A 17,859-nucleotide genomic window follows, 5' to 3' on the forward strand; every position below is an offset into this window, starting at 1 on the left:
AATTTTAATAGTTAATTTTAGTATATAAATAGCATTTTTCAACTTGTTAATCTCGTCGACATAAACGCGCCAATAATTTAGGATAGCGCCTTTTTTTTGTTGATTGCCTCGTCACAACTGCCAACAATTTATAATAAAAGAGTTGTTGAATGTGAAATTGTGAATGACTGAATGCTTCATGATCAGTATGAAGCGGGACCCACGCGGTTATATACTTATATATATACACCTAAGGGAAATGATAAATAAATAATTAAATATAGTTGCTCACTGATCTCCAATGCTAGTGTTTTTTTTTTTTTTGACCTGAACTCTAATGTTGAACTGTTATAGTCTAATTTGTAGAATCTAAAGCCCAAATTTAAAGAACCAAAAATGGATGAAATCTGAAAACCTTAAAGTGCCATAACCGGTTGAAATACCAATTAGTACGAATAATTCTTCCTCATAATATGATAGATTATTGAAAACTCATGAAAAAGTTAGATAAATTATACAACATATGCAAGTTAATAATAAAGTAATGTTTTCAAATCAGGTTTGTTATTAATTTATATTTTGACATTATGGCAGCATTAATGAGCATTTTTGGCTAACTGGCTGCTTGAGTTCCTCATAATATGCTAGTTGCAAGTTGGATTCATTTGTTGTCACAACTTTATTCTCTGATAGTTTACCAAGTTCATTGAGTCTTTGAGCTTTGAACTTGTCAAAAGTATTGCTATGAGTGTGATTGTGGGTTATCATTTTCCCATCTATGCCATCATCAAACTTGAACGAGGTAAAGGCCTAATTGCAGTTTGGGTATAAACCTTAGAAGAGCAGAATATAACAAATTCAAGTGAAAAATCAATCATAAATGACAGCTTTGGTTTCTCAGCAAAATTAAGCAAATATATTTATTTGCAACTTATTGATTCTCTCTATTACACAATTGAGCATCACATAACTTGTTTGATGCCAACATCAAGAACAAAAGGAAAACATTGAAACTCTCAGCTTGTTGAGAGCAGCATACATACATTTTTAAAAGCTTCTCAGATTATTAGCATTTTGCTTCCTCTGAGTTTGGCTGCGGCTATACAAAGAAGACACAAGGTATTTACCATTGTAGGAACGTGACCTCTTCATTGAACTAGGAACAACACTATGCAGATACCTTATCCTGAAAGAAGAGCTTCTCCCTCTCCCTCCTCCTCTCCCTTTTGAACTACTTGCCCCATTCTCATTCTCATTTCCATTAACATTAACCCTCTTTGAACCAATTCGTTCACTCTCAGTCTCATCCCCAATAACTCTATTCGAATCGGAATCCGAATCCGCAGATAGAACAAATGCAGATGCAGCAAGAGCAATATCTGCAACAGAAGAAGAATCCAGAGAAACAGATCTCCTTGGCCTAATCATGCTTAGTACTCTTTCACCTCCCAATTGGCCTTGTTCTTCTCCTTCTTCATCCTCTTCCCTGTTCCTCAATTCAAAGCCAATATTTTGAGTATTTTCCATTCCTCTAAGGCTTCTTCCATTGTTAATATTTTCCACAGATCTCATCTCCAAGGAACCTGAACCTGAACCTGAACTTGAACTTGAACTTGAAGTTGAATCAAGAACATTAAGATTATGATTATGATGCTGCATAGATGGAACCCTAAGAGTGTTCTTGGAAACAATTGGAGCTCTACACATAGGACAATTGGTGTGTGACCTAAGCCATGTATCAATACAAGGCAAATGAAAAGCGTGGTTACACTTTGGCAATAATCTAACATTCTCATCTTCTTGAAACTCGCTCAAACAAACAGAGCACTCTGTTCCTTCAATCAAACCCTCACCTCTCTTATACCTACAAACAGCGATTGCGTTGATGATCGATTCTTGAAGACCGGGTGTACGGATGTACCAGATCGGGTGGTCCACCACAGGACCGTGCTCCTCATCAACGAAGAAATCATCACGCGTATTATCCTGTGTTCGAAGACTCAACGGTGGCGATAAGGATCTTCTCCTCCTTCTGAAGATCCTCGCGAAGATTGCACAGCAAATAACAACGAAGAAAGCAGCTCCGATAACGGAGAGAGCAAGGACCAAGTAGGGCGACAGCGCGTGGCTTTTTCCATGGTCTGATGTATCGTCTAAGGGGAGAGGAGGAATCGGTGGCGGTGGTTGGGAATAATAGTAGTATTGGGGGTTGGTGATGCAGATTTTGAGGCACTCATCACAGTTTGAAGAACAATTCTGCTCCACGTGGCAGAAGGACTCGCAGAATTCTGGCATGAGTTTTCTGCGATGGTGAAACACCATTTCTGAGAGAAACTGTGGTTAGTTAGGGTTTTAGGGTGTGAAAGAAGAGAGAGAGAAAGAGAGAAGGAAGGAAGAAAAAGAAGAAATATGAACATCAGCATTCAAAGAGAGAACAGAGAAGGTGGTGGTGGATGGTGAAGTTTGGTCTCCTAGTTTGACTTTCTAACTTTACATACACACAAACACTTACTTACTTCATAATTCATATGTAATCACCCCTATCCACATGGATTATAATAAATTACAGATTTGTTTTACTTCTATATCTACGGAATTTATTGCATATCAGATTTCATTTATTTTTTTTTGTATTTTATGTGGGAGTAAGTTACTATTTCGAGAAAATATTATATACAAATTTGTTAACTTCTTCATCAATTCATTCGTTGCTACCTACGTGAGACTAATTTTGTCGTTATAACACCATTTTGGATCTTTATTTATTTATTTATTTATTGTTTTCGTGTGTAGTTCTTTTCCATTTAGGGGGAAGGGGTCGGTTCGTCGGTGGGCTTGGACCCGGTACTTTATCCGATAAGAGCGCAATTTGCTGCAACCACAAAATTAAGGTGACAATGTTCACTAAAATTACTACGAAAATTATATGGCTAGCATAATTTATATATTTTATTTCCTAGCAAAATTTGTATAGGCTATATAGTACTCTTATTGATATTGACATCGTCAAATAATATAACTTTAGTTGTCATTAACAAATTAATTCACCTAACATTGCATAGTGGCTTACATGGGCCACCATATTAACTATTAAGCTTCAGAAATTTGTTAGCAATCAAGGACGGTAGAGAGATATTTTATTTTAGTCGTCCCTTTTCCGGTTTTCCCTTACTTTCTATTTTCAAACGAAAGAGCAGGTAATAACTTATGAATAATATTATTTAGCTAAATTTTTTTATAAATTAAATTCAATTAAGTTAAACAATAAAATTTGAAATAATATTAGTCATAATTAATTTTAATTATATTAGACTAATTTAATTAAATTTAGTTAATAAAAATACTTAGATGTATAACATTATTCATAATTATTAATTTGAAATGCAAACCCAACTAACCTTCAAGAATAATAGCGTACTAACTCTAAAATGGGTGAAATTTTAGTACAAGTATGTCAAAAAAGTGAAAAACACGAGCGTTGAATGAAACCAATAATATTCACTAAGAAAAGGGTTATTCGATTTCTTTCTTTTCGGTCAACAGTATTGCTAGATTTGATGAAACATGTAAGAACCAGCCATATTGCTCAATATGATCTATGGAATCCTATGTCCTATCTTTAGGATCCAAAAAGGGAGAAAAAATCTATAATTCCGTTGCCGGGAATCGAACCCGGGTCTCCTGGGTGAAAGCCAGATATCCTAACCGCTGGACGACAACAGATGTTGATGTCAATGTTTTGCAAACTAGTTTTATATAAAAATAATTACCAAAGTTTTACACATGCATGCTCTCGCCACCTTTTAATATAAATCAACTTGCGAATTATGTTAACCAAAATAAATTTGTAACAAACAACAAGATCAAGATCAGAAGCTTTTTTTGGGGGGGGGAGGGAAGGGGGATTAAGTAAAAGAAAATGATGAGATTTGCCTTCAAAGGTTGAAGCGGAAATGAATTCTCTCCAATTTTTTTAACACTTGACAGAATACAATGTAATCTCTTATCTTTAATTTTATAAGTGAGACAAGAAATAAATAAGAGAAAAAAAATAATAAATAATTAAATTAAACACTACACACCATCTAATTTTTTTTGTACAGGAGAGAGTCCACTCCCGGTTGAAGCCTATTATTAGAAGTGAATTCATCAAATACTTAACGTGCGGTTCCCTTTTGTCTTTGGGACAAACCTTTGCTTGGAGTTTACCAACAACTATCATGGGATGCAACATTTTGACATAGTGCCTGATTTCATTACTTTAGTTTTGTTTACCTTAAACTATAATTTAGAAAGCAACTTTTAAAATGGTCAATCAATTCATTTTTCTACCTCACATAAAATATGTTCTATATCTCCATAAAAGTATAAACATATTCAATTAGACGTTGACTAAATGTATTTACGAAAATCTATCAATTTAGTCAATAGTTATTAGGCACATTGGGAATAAAATTTTTGTAATTAAAAAAAATGATTAAATTAATAAATTTTCATAAACATATTTAATCAACATCTAATTAGACATATTAGGTATTATATATGTTGTCAATTAACAATTTACGATATCAATCTTTGAAGAAAATTATTAATTGAGTGATTGTAAACAAAATATGATTAATTCGTAATATTTAAAAGACTAATTTAATTAAAAAAAATTTCAAAAATAAATTTAAAAAATATTAAAACTTTTTTTGCGAGGACGATGGTATCATTTGCCATTCTTTCATCATGAAATAAACAAAAAATATTTCTTTATATACTAAGAACATGTACATAATCATTATTGTTGCAACAATTAAATAATATATTTAGATATATTAAAAAATTAAAAATATTTTTGTATATAATTTTTAACTAAAATAACTATTATTAACAATATTTATCTATAAAAATATTTTTGATTATTTGTAAAAATTTATTTTAAATTATTTAATTAAAATATAAAATATTTATTATTTTAACTTTTTTTTTAAAGAAAGAGCTCAACACAATAAGGTGAAGCAACTAAACAAAATAAATAAACAAATGCTAATCAAACAAAGAGACATCTCTTCATAGTCATATCTAATAATACCGTCAACAATTAAAAGATCAAACTCAGTCCACTCTTGTAACTCCTAATTGATTTGTTGAAAAAAATTGCAACACCTGAGATATCCCCTAGCCCCCACCAGTCCTCTTTTACCATTTTGAGAAACCCACATGAGTGATCCAATAATTTAAACTCCGAAACAGCCTCAGACTCCCTAACAATCTACTATTTTTCACAATCAAAGGACAATGGTCAGATAAACCTCTTTACCCGCTTTTCAGCATCGTCTCAGAAAACTCTTCAATCCATCCCACACTAATTAATACCCGATCAAAGCGATTGCACAATTGACCCCGGAACTACGTATATTTTCGATCATTCAGCTCTAGAACCACCAGCTCCATATCTTGTATCCATGTTTTAAAAACTAATGCTGATCCTGTAAACATACTAGCTCATTTCTTTTCTTCCACTTGCACAACCTCATTAAAGTCACCCATGTAGCAAATAGGGACTTGACACAAACCATAGATAAAACTCAACCAGCAGAACGCAAAATTAAAATTCTTGTTCGTCAACACCCCTTCCACACACAACCATCTCTCCCCTTTACAGCAGTTACGCAAGTCAAATATTAGTACGTCCCACCACAAAAAAAAAGACCTCTAAAAGCACCGTCCGGAACTCACAAGAACCCAACCCACTGCATCATTTTCCAAAATTACACTGCATCAACTTTGTATCCACCTGCTTTTTCGTTTCTATTAATCCTAACATGTTCAAACTATATTTTGTCTTAAATTTTTCATCATACCCAAGCTTCCAACACCCCCTAAGGCCTCACATTCAAAAACTAAAATCATTTAAAAACTGTATTATACACCTTATTCCGATTTTTAGGACGACTCCTTGCTTTTCCTTTTTGTTTTGCTTGCTTCCTTTTCTGTTCAATAAGTTCATTCTGAGTTTGAAGAGCAGCCATAATATCATCTTCTTCATCATAAGGAACAACTCCTGATTCTATCGCCAAATCCCAAGCTATTCTATTTTTCTCCAAGTCTGCAACCCAACTACCACCTTGCTCTACCTGGTATGGCTCACTGTCAACGTCATTATCTGATCATCCTGACCTCTCCAAGTCCCTTAGAGCCCCTTCCTCTTGGACACAAATTTCCTCTAACAAAATAGTTTCACCCCTTGAATCTAATTCCTCCGCTTCACCATCCCTCATCGAGCTAGCTCCAGTATTCCATTTGTCAGTCGCATTCACCCTATTTGCTCTGGCACATGATCTATTTAACCCCCCAGCTCATTCCTAGCTACTGTTTTCCTTACCTCTCCTGCGCTTACAGCGTCACCCTCTGCACCAGCCTCATATCTCTTCTTTGTCAGTTTCTCATCAGAATATGCCATTAACCCAATACCATTTACTTTGTTGGCTAAGCAGTTTTCTGCCAGACTCGCCTTTTGCCTTGCACCTCTGATCAACTCTTTCCCGGCGCCGGTCAGCTCAGTAGTGGCTCGACAAACTCCTTGCGGTTTACTACTATCCATGTCATCGTCCTCTACCCAACGGTCATCATAGCCGCTGCCACCAACAACCAGCCGTCCTGCTTCCAGCCCTCCCGTTCCCCCCACCATTCTCCTCGTCGCTGTTATGCCTCACAAACTCCACAGCCGCTGCATGAAGGGCAGAACCTTTCACCCTCTTCTCTCCCAAGATCGCGCAGTCCCCTTCACTGGCGCCCACGACCTCCGCCAAAGCAGACTTAGGAATACGCAGAACAATGTACGCACCATCGCACCCCACCTCAAACTCTCCTACGGCGCAACCGAAGCCATGGCCATCCCCAACAAGAAGCTTTTGGCCTCTTCTATCCGTGTAAAGTGCCGCTGGATTGCTTCTGGTTGTAAGTACCCGACCTGCTAGGGCTCCAGGCCCTGTTCCATCAGATGAACCTGTTTGGTATTAGCCCATATCATACCATTTATCTTTGTCATGCTGAGCACTTCTATTGGGCCCCTTGTAATTTAAACAACCCATATTAGAGTTCAATTTTACTAAAGTAACCTCCCCAAATCTTACTCCCATAGTCCCAGGATACCGTTTTTTCAGACATGGCTCCATTGCTGCTTAATGGGGATCCCAAAGAATCCGCAGATACCATAACTGCCTTCCTAATCATAGAATTTGCTGTTTTTTGTTTGAATTTTCCTGCTGCCATTCATCCAACTCCTCGATTGCAAAGACCTTTCTACCCTTATCATGATCTTCTCCTCGTGGCACCTATGTCAACATCTCTGCCGCCATGTACCAACCTAGTTTCGAAAATTCCTCCCTTCCTTCATCAGCTTTGTTGTATCCTTCTTCAAAGGCAACTCCCTCTTTTGTTACCGGTCCTGTCTTCTGCAAAATATTCACCTCGGCTACACGACTTTTTCCACGGTCGATGTACTCCTTCTCCAATGGACTGTTACTATCTTCATCCTCCTTATCCTTTCTTGCCTTAACGTCAATGTGCCTTCTGTACTTAGCCTCTCCCACAAAAATCTCTTTTTCCCGTAATCGCATTCGGTTCATCTCTTTTGTTACTTTCAAAGCCCCTCCTTTTGTCGTGTACTCTTTCTCAAATCTAGAAGCTATGCCTGGTTGACAGAGGAGACAACTCGTCGACGTAGAAGCTTGATAGCAGAGGCGAAGAGATGAATGGTGGCAGACGCAACGCCAAGCTCTGAAGTCAAGTGGATGGGAAGGAAGAAAAGTACTGGAAGAGGGCCAACCGGGGAAGGTGCTGGGGTTGAACTGATGATCGTGGCCAGAATCCAAAAACGCTGCTAGTTCGTGGCGTCTCACTGGCGTGGTGCTCTGCCCTGTTGAGTCCGTAGATGGTGGCGTGTTGGCCTAAAGAGAAAGGCTTCACGGTGGTGGGACTTGGGAGGATCTCTGTTATGTTCGCAAAGAGGAAGGCTTTGGCGTTAGAATTCGAAGGAAGACTTAACTAATTTTTTATATTAATTAAAATACAAAATACATGAATATATATAAAAATAAAAAAATACCTTAGCTTTTAAAATGCGGGTCAGAACTTTGAGCGGACATTCTTCAAGTTTCATTAGTTTTTGAAATTTTAATTCTTGAAGCTCTTCTCTATTTAACTGCCTGATAATAACAATTAATTATACTAACTGCCTGATAATAACAATTCATGATAGGTTGATATATATCAATTATTATGTACTCTTTTTTACTAATTTTATATCAATCATTATATACTTTTTTTTTGTACTAATTTAATTTCTTTCTCTTTGAGGTGGACTTAAATGCATTGTTAAAATTATTATTTTTTATCCATATATACTGTTTTGTTTTAATTAAACAGAATTCATTAAAAAGTATTCGTTCTCTTTCACCGCAAGAAAAAAATTTTTGCTCTTTTTTCTTTCTTCTCTCTTACAGTTTACTCAAGAAACCAAGTTCGAAGAACTTCAATCTTGCATTCAATGGATTTCATTAAGCAGAGGAAAGAAGATGCATTTTTGGCATCACATTCATTTTCAAAGTACAACCAAAAAAAGGACAGGTAACTTTTCTTATATTTTAATCTTTTTTTCTCATATATTTATATCTATTCCTAACTATTTAGGTTGAATAGAGGGAGTTTTCATTTCAAAGAACAATTTTTAATTTGGGTATCCGTGAAACACCACAATACTGATCAATAGCACCAATATCAAAGGCTACGTTTGTTGTTAGAGATGAGACAGAACATGACACAGAGATAATAGAATGGAGACATTAAAAATTATTCTTTGTGTATTTTGTTTGGATACGATGTACAAGATTCTAATATAACGTACAGTATTATGTTTGGATACACATGGACAAGACTAAAATATTATATGAAATGACTAAAATAGCCATGTGATTCTAAATTTTCTACATCAAATACAAACTAATTTAATAGAAGATGAGAGTACGTAGGAGTACAGACAGAACTTGAAAAAATTATTTAAAAAGGCAAAAAAATTTAATAAAATAATATATATAATAGTATTTATATTAAAATAAAATTTATAAATATAATTATTTTATTTTTAAATTTATTATTAATATGTAGGAATACATATGGTTAAGATTAACAAAAAAAATAAATCTGAGTTTGATTAATAAAAAATTTTGTTTAGGTTAATAAGCCAAATTAATTTTAAATAAAAAATTAATTTTAAAAAAGAATCCGTTTTTACATGAAAAAAAAATTAGTTTTTGCATATAAAAATCTATTAATGTTTAATTTTTAGAAATTAACGTTTAGTTATCTGTTGTACCTATTGCATATGATTATCTGAATTTTGTCGTGCATTTGTGTTCTGTTACCAGGTTGAGTGGACGACCCGCAGTTGTTTGGACTTGTTCCACTGGCGATAGCAGAGACGGATGCCTTGGTAGCAGTTGTTTGTCCACTGCTGTGCTTCACTATCGTCGAGTGGCATCGAATGGACCGGGGGTGGTTCGGTCTGCAGCACATTCCCACTAGGCCACTGAATATTAACGAGATGCACAGGCTGGATGGGAGATTCGGTCGCGGCGAGTGGTTCCCGCATCTGCTTGGCAGCTGGCATGAGATGTGGGATGTTCGGGCCGATCATCGTCTGCTGATATATCATCATATAGACCTGCGTCCGTCCCTCTCGTATATGACATGGTACCTACAGTGGACGCACACAGAGTTATTCGGATTGAGTGACCAACACTTAGTGCCTGCTGGGGGTGGTGTCTGAAGACCTGCCCATACATCATCCACTTGCTCCAGACCTGCATCGTCCAGAGGACGGTCACCTGTCGGAGCTCAGGCCAGCTGCCAGAGGAGGGAGAGGTAGGAGACGGGGGCGAAGCAGGGGGAGAGGCAGACGCGGCGGAGGCCGTGGGAGGGAGGATCCCGAGGAGGTACCCCGCCAGAGAGACCCTGTTAGCCCGCCAGCTCACCGTTCTGACGATGCAGGCCAGACGGTTGGATCATTGTCAGGTCCTGTGCTAGGTGACTACTTGTCTTTGAGGCCGCCTAGGTCACATCATTTGGAGGTCGGGACCAGTCACCAGGGGATGCGGCCAGACGCGAACCTTGGGTTTGACATCGGCACGTAGTTTCAGATACCTTTCAGCCCATCAGAGCTCGGCACACAACCAGACTACTAGCCCATTTTGGACACCCAGGATATGATTGATGTCACGATGATGGTGCCGGACTAGGTGACGGGCGCCCTACAGGGAGGTGAGAGCGGATTTGGAGACATGTTGACGATGCCACATGATACCCAGCCATTCTCACATATGCAAACGACACCACCTCAGTCTGCATACCTGCCATACCACATCGATACTAAAAATATAATTCCTTTATAAGTAGTTCATTTTGAATTAATTCGGATAACGTACGAATAAAATACATGTAAGTTAAAATACGTGCGAATAAAATACTTAATCTTAGTAAAATTATCTATGTTTTTATTTGTTCATAGATTATTTTAATTTGTTTATTTTATTTATTTATACATTTTTTTATATTTAAAAACCCACCAAATCAAGAAATTTATATTTTATATTCAAATTAAATTAAATTTATATTTTAAGTTATTTGCTTAGGTTATTTTATTTAGGTAGTTATTTTTTAAATTTTAAGTTATTTGCTTAAGTTGTTTTATTTAGGTTATTATTTTTTAAATTTAGAGTTTTTTTTGCTGACGTGTTGCTCATACATTAAATTTGAAAATTATTTTCTTAGATGTCGTCATTAGAAATTTTTAAAATTTTATTTATAAATTATAAATTATTTGCTTAAGTGGTTATTTTTTAAATTTTAAATTATTTACTTAAGTTGTTTTGCTTAGCTTGTTATTTTTTAAATTTTAAGTTATTTGTTTAGGTTGTTAGTTTTTAAATTTTTAAATGCACTTTTTTAAGTTGTTAGATATTTGATTTTTAATATTGTTGAGCTAATTTAAAAAATAATTTATAAATTATTTGTTTAAAAAGTTACTTTTAAATTTTTAAATTATAGTTATAGTTTACTTTAATTATAATAATATTACTCTTTTATTTAAAGAAAAAGATAATAAATTATTATTTTTAAAAAATTAAGTTCACTTAATAACTAATAGCAATAAATAAGTTTACATAATTATTGTGGTTACCTTATATTCCTTTTTATTCTCTTTGATTTTCGAAAAAACTATAGTGTTAAATTAGTTAGTTATTAGAGTTTATAATTTAAATTTATTTATTTTATCTATAAATTTAAGTCAAATTGAAATCAAACACAATTATGTTTCAGAAAATTCTAACTATGAGTCAACTATAAAAGTACGAATTAGAAATATATAATACAATATCTCAATCAATTACTTTCAGTTAATATGCTTAACTGAAAAAATTTAAGAAAAAGATAATTTTAATTCGTTATACATAGATTATTTTTATTTATTCATCTTATTTATTTATTTTTTTAAATTTAAAAACTCACTGAATTAAGAAGTTTGTTTGTTTTTTTATATTAAAGTCAAACTTAAATTTGTTTTTTTAAATTTAAATTATACTTAAATTAAATGTTGATAAGTTAATAAAATTTAAATATAAAATATCTTTTAAAACCATAACAAATTGTAATTTCAATATCTATTTTCTCCAAAAATAATTAATTAATTAATATTTTAAAATTTTAAAATTTAAAATAAAAAAAATTGATATCAACACATCATTATGAAATAATTAAGTAACTATAATATTTTAAAAAATGTTAATTATTGACATGGAGCTAATTTTTTAATTTTATTTGTTATAATAAAATTTAAATTTTAAATTCTACCTATATTTTTACAAAAAATTTTAAGTGTTCAAGTTGTGGTTATCTCCTTCAAAATATTTTTTTGTTTGTTTTCTTAAAGTTGAAGTTTAATTTTATTTAAAAAACATGATTGAGTTAAAATAAAATTTGAGAATGATGTCTTTTATTTAATGTAATATTTTGTACAGAATTTTTTACTTGAATTATCCAGTGAGATTGCAAATGATGGTAGATCGGAAGTGTTGGAAAATGTTATTACACCAGTTAAGTGACTATTCTCGGAGTCCGAAGATTCGGGGGCGAAAGGAGATACTTCAACTTGCAAAATAATTAAGATTGAGAATAAAAATTGAGAATTTGAATGGACATATTTTAGAATCCCCTTTTTAAGTTTACCTAATAGAATAATGTCAGACATATATTTGTTTTAGTGATAATATTATTTGTTCTTAAGTTGTTATTTTTTTGTTTTTTGTTTTATTTTTATGTTTGGAATTTAGAATTTTTTAATATAAATTAATATTATTTAGTTATTACTTGTGATTTTTTTTTCAATTCATATCGTTGATATTTTGTTAATTTCTAATTTAGTATTTGATATCATAAAATTTTATATTTCTAATATGAAATATTGTTGATATAATTAAGTTAGTTATTAATTTTTAATATGTAATTATTTAAAATAACCTAATTCTAATTTCTAATGGCTAATTTAAACATTTTGTTTAGACTTTTTAATTTAAAAAATATTTTTTTTTTAATTCTTAAATAAGTAAATATCTTTAAAAATATCTTTTTTATTTATATAATTTATAATAAGCAAATTTGCTAACTACGAAATATTAGATTAAATTGAATGAAATTACTTATTTTTTTAAAATATGAGATTATTTATATTATTTTAAAAAAATTAATATATATTTTTCTATACCTAATTTTTTTTCTATTGTTCCTAAAAAATTGAACTAATTTAGTAGTTCAAAAAAAATAGAAAATTTTTTGCTGGTGTGACGCTAATACATTGAGCTTGAAAATTATTTACTTAGGTGTCGTTATTAGAAATTTTTAAGACTTTATTTATAAATTATAAGTTATTTGTTTAAGTGATTATCTTTTAAATTTTAAGTTATTTGCTTAAGTTATTTTACTTAGATTGTTATTTTTTAAAATTTAAGTTATTTACTTAGGTTGTTAGTTTTAAATTTTTAAATACGCTTTCTTAAATTGTTATTTTTATATATTTACATAATTTATAAGGTTATTAATTTTTAAATTATAATTAATTTTTATTTTCTGACTATATTAAAAGAGTTTTATATTTTAAAATAATATTGAATTTTAATTTTTCTCATACCATTATTTTAAAAGGAGCGTAAAATAAAATTTTAATTATTTATTTAATTAATAAATTAATTTAATGATAAGATCAGGAGTGATATATACAGGGAATTATGATTCAAGATGTAGTTATTATGGATGAAATTTGTGCTTCCAAATCAGATAAATGTGTTATTCTAGTTATCCGCGTCTTTCACAGGTAGCATGAGATACATGTTTCATAATTATCAAGATACTCTAGCAATTTATAAAAAATATATGGATATCCTGATCTCTTCATCACAATGACATGTAACTCAAGTTGGTAAAAGATTGATAGAGTTAATAATCTAAAGAACTTAAAGGTTGAAGACTGACCAGATATATTATGTAGAGTGTTTAAAATTAAGCTTGACATGATAACATCCTATTTTAAGCAAGGAATTCCATTCGAAGTGCAAGATACATGTATTTCTCATCATTTAACCTTATTTTTAGAAAAATTTTTTGTTAAATTATTTGCACAGTTATATATTTATCAAAGTATATATATAAAATAGATAGTTTATTTATAATATATTATTTTTTTATCTTTTTATTATAATGATGTATATGGTAGAATTCTAAAAGAGAAGTCCACTACATATTCATATTCTTTTGTGGTTGAGTGGAGACCACATAATAACAAACACAACTTAAATTGACCGATTAATATTGTTAAGATTGTTCGATCGTGTTCGACACCTAAAATTGTTTAGAGCTATGTCTACATATCTAATTTATGGACCATTTGCTCAAAATCTCCTTACATGAAAGATAGGTACTACACCAAATATTATCTTAAAACATTCAATAACACCACAGTTATTAATGATAGTGGATACCATCATGTAGAAGATAAGACACAAGAGTACTCACTCAAAGGAAGAGATTCCATATGGATAATAGGAATGTAATTTATTACAACGCATATCTACTAATGTCTTATCAAGCGCATGTTAACGTAGAGTACTACAATAAGCCAAATACTATTCAATATTTGTTCAAGTATATGAATAAAATTTTAGATAAGGTAGCAATTGAAGTTTCAAAAGAAATTTTTAGTGGAGAGGATGCTCAGATTATTATGAGATCAAACAATTTTTTAATTGCGGTTATTTGTCTGCATGTGAGGCTGTGTGAAGAACTTTGACATATGATATATTGATATTCATCGGAGATGGCTTTCAGTGATGAGATTAACCTTTTATTTGTCTGAAAAGCAAAATATCATCTTTAAAGACAATAACAATCTTAAAAAAATCATGGAATAAGAGAAAGAAAAAGGTACGATGTTCTTAGCATAGATGGAGGCCAACAAAGAATCTAAAGCAAGTCAAACTTTAACGTATGCTGAGTTTCCAAATCAATTTGTTTATGATAGAAAAAAAAGAGAATGACATTCACGCAAGAGAGGGTATTCTATTGTGAGGTTAAACTATGTTCTACCGGGTATAGGTGATATCTATTATATGAGAATTTTGTTAACTGTTCAGAAATATTGCACAATATATGAGTCTATTAGGACAATTAATAGGATTATATATCCTACCTTCTAAGATGTTTTTTATTCATTGGGACTACTGGATGACGATAAAAAATTTATTACAGCTATTAATGAGGTTTGGTCATCAATTGAGAAAACTATTTGTGATGTTATTGATATCTAATAGTGTTAGCAAACTAAATTGTATTTAGAATGCAACTTGGGCATTATTAACTGATGGGATACTATATAAGAAGAGAAAAATATTGAAAAACTAAGGTATTTCATTGTAGTAAATCATTATCATAAGTAAGACTTTACTTGCCAAAATCAATATTCACCTAGCTTTATGTTGCTTTGTCAAGAGTTAAGAGTCGCAATGGCTTGAACATTCTAATTCTAGGCTAAGATAGCAATCCAAAGTCATCAACAACAAATATCATGTTCAAAAAAAGTTTTTAATAATATTTAGGTAAGAAAAATAGTATTTTCATTTTAGTAACGTTATGATTTATACTTTTGTACGAATATTTGCCATAAATTTAACTAATTTATCTATAACTATACTTTTAGATTTAAAATGAAATGTGTAACATAGAGCACAACATCATATGACAATTGTTTATCTAATGATGTTAGTAAAATATTATATTGTCGATAAACTTTTGTTAGTTTTTTGGTATAAAGTTTAGTGCAAAATTGATATGCTACCAATACATTTATATATATATATTCTTATCTTTTTAGGTCTCTTTTCTTATTGTTCAAGAATATTATAAATTTTAAATTTTTATTTTCATTTTATTTTAAATAAATATACATATTCAATACACTTATTATATAATAATGATAATAGTATTATACTAAAGTCAAAAAATTTATGATTATAAAATTATAAGTCCGTACATCGCACGGGTTTAACACTAGTAATAATATAATTCAAATCATGTTAAAACATAAACAAGTTTGTTTAGTCCATATATAAACTTTACATAAATAAATAAGTTTAGTCAATGTGATAGGTAAATTTTGTGCAAACTTTATAAAAATATAATAAAAAAATTAAATCCTAAAAAAGAATATAATTTTTTTAGAATTAAATTTTTTTATATTTTATCATTAAAAAAATTGATTAACATTGAATTGATCCAATATATTAGATAATTTTATTTTTTAATAATTTTTAATTATAATTTTGATTAAAAAATTATATAATAAATAATTAACTATAATTTCTCAATTTAAATTAATATATTTATTTTTAAAATTAAATATAATAAAAAAATCTAACATCATTGTTATATTAATTTATTTTTAATTAAATTATTTATATAAAATAAATTAATTTTTTTTAAAATAATAATACGTCTCATCCATCTAAAAACAACTTTATGATCGAAAGAATCCACTATTAAGCAATTATTACTATTAAGCAAACGGCAAATAGAAAGAATCCACTACTTATTACCAATTACCATTTCACTATACATAAATATGCTGCAAAATAACACGGCGGAGCGAAAGCTTCTTGCACAGTACAAGATATTAAAAGAAAAAAAAAAAAAAGCCTAATTAATATACCAACAAACACAAAAATCAATAAATAAATAGTAAAATAATTTATTATTATTATTATAAATATAAAATTATCGATATGTGCATGCCGTCAGGTGTAGAGAGCGAGCCACAATAATCCAAATGGCGGCGACACTTTACATAATCAATACAACAGCGACGAGAACAACGGCCAGAGATCCTGCGGCGGAGAAACCAATCGACGCGGCGCCACTACCGGACGGTCCAGGAGCAGGAGCAGGAGCAGGAGCGTGAGCTGGCGGCGAAGAGGTTGATGAGGGAGATGCTGCATGCGACGGAGTGGGGGCTTTACTAGTGTTCGGAGACGCCGCATGAGATACTGAAACGGTGGCTGAGAGCACGCACATTACCACCATTATCGTGATCAGGGTTCCAGAGCGAGCCATGTTCAGAGAGAGAGAGAGAGTGTGTGTGTTTTCTGAACTGCGCAGCAACAGAAGAATATTTTTTAGTGCGGAAAGATAGAGGCTTAGTATTTATAGTAAAGGAGAGGAATTAGGGCCGCTCGATGGTGATCCCAGGGTAGAGATTCTTTTATTATTTTGATGATAAGATTATTATAATAAGGTAAAAACTCACTTCCAGAGGTTGAAGTTGTTAATTAAAATTGGTTATATGACTTCACATGTTTAATTAAATTATTATTTAATAATTTCAATTAATAATTTTATATTAAAACAAGTATATATGAATTTTTATTTTATTATAATATATTGATTAATACTTAAAAAATAATTAAAGATGTTCATATTAAATTAGATATGACTAAATTTTTTATACACTCCATATTAAACTCTTTAGATGGAACATGATCAAATATTCATTCTTTTTATATTTGAATTCGATATATTTGATTTGCTAATTTAGAACGAATCGAATATTTTCAATATTCGCAAAATATAAAATATATTAAAAAAAATTTATTTTTATAAAAAAATAATAATTTTTTTTATTTTTTTATTTTTTATTTTTTTAAAATTATTTATTTTTAAAATTTTATTAACTCAATTTTTTATAAATAATAAAATTAAAAATATAAAATATATGAATAATAATTATTAATTAAAACAAAATATAAGTATACCATATATACTATTTATCTATCAATTTATTCATTATATGGATCGAATTTACATATATATATATATATATATATATATATATATATATATATATATATATGTGATATTCTTAAGTCAATATCTTAGAGTGTGAATTTAATCTTATTTGATCTGATTATTTTATAGATCAGATCATATATACAAATTATAAATTGGATGCGAATAAATACTAGATATGATATGATCCATGGATACTTTTAAACATGATAATTAACATATATAATAAATTGGTATTTAACTATTTATATCTCAATTGGTATTTAGTGTTTGAGGGTTTTGAAAATAACCGTTGATTGTATCGAATAACGATCTTCTCTAGTCTTGGTGTTGATTGGGACCACAATTCTTTAAGGTTGTTTGGAATTTAAAGAATTAAAATTCATTGAAAAATAATATTTTTTATTTTAAAATATATAAAAATAAATCATTTTAATTTTTATATTTTTA

The 17,859-nt window shown here is 30.8% G+C and overlaps 1 protein-coding gene and 1 non-coding gene across 2 annotated transcripts; both read right to left on the bottom strand.

Annotated features, from left to right (window-relative positions):
* Window positions 1–872: 872 nt before the first annotated feature.
* Window positions 873–2,550, bottom strand: LOC107623968 (uncharacterized). The gene has a single exon (XM_016326382.3). The coding sequence runs from the start codon at window positions 2,299–2,301 to the stop codon at window positions 1,027–1,029; it is 1,275 nt and encodes a 424-aa protein (XP_016181868.1). The 5' UTR covers window positions 2,302–2,550; the 3' UTR covers window positions 873–1,026.
* A 1,080-nt stretch (window positions 2,551–3,630) lies between these two features.
* On the bottom strand, window positions 3,631–3,702 carry TRNAE-UUC (transfer RNA glutamic acid (anticodon UUC)). The gene has a single exon. It is a non-coding gene; the product is annotated as a tRNA-Glu (tRNA).
* Window positions 3,703–17,859: the final 14,157 nt, after the last annotated feature.

The sequence above is a fragment of the Arachis ipaensis genome, chromosome B10 (genome assembly GCF_059453495.1).
Source record: "Arachis ipaensis isolate K30076 ecotype BB chromosome B10, ASM5945349v1, whole genome shotgun sequence".
Classification (NCBI taxonomy): Eukaryota; Viridiplantae; Streptophyta; class Magnoliopsida; order Fabales; family Fabaceae; genus Arachis; species Arachis ipaensis.

Excerpts from the sequence above, each read along its gene's own strand:
- LOC107623968 (XM_016326382.3), bottom strand. The coding sequence starts at position 2,301 with ATGGTGTTTCACCATCGCAGAAAACTCATGCCAGAATTCTGCGAGTCC.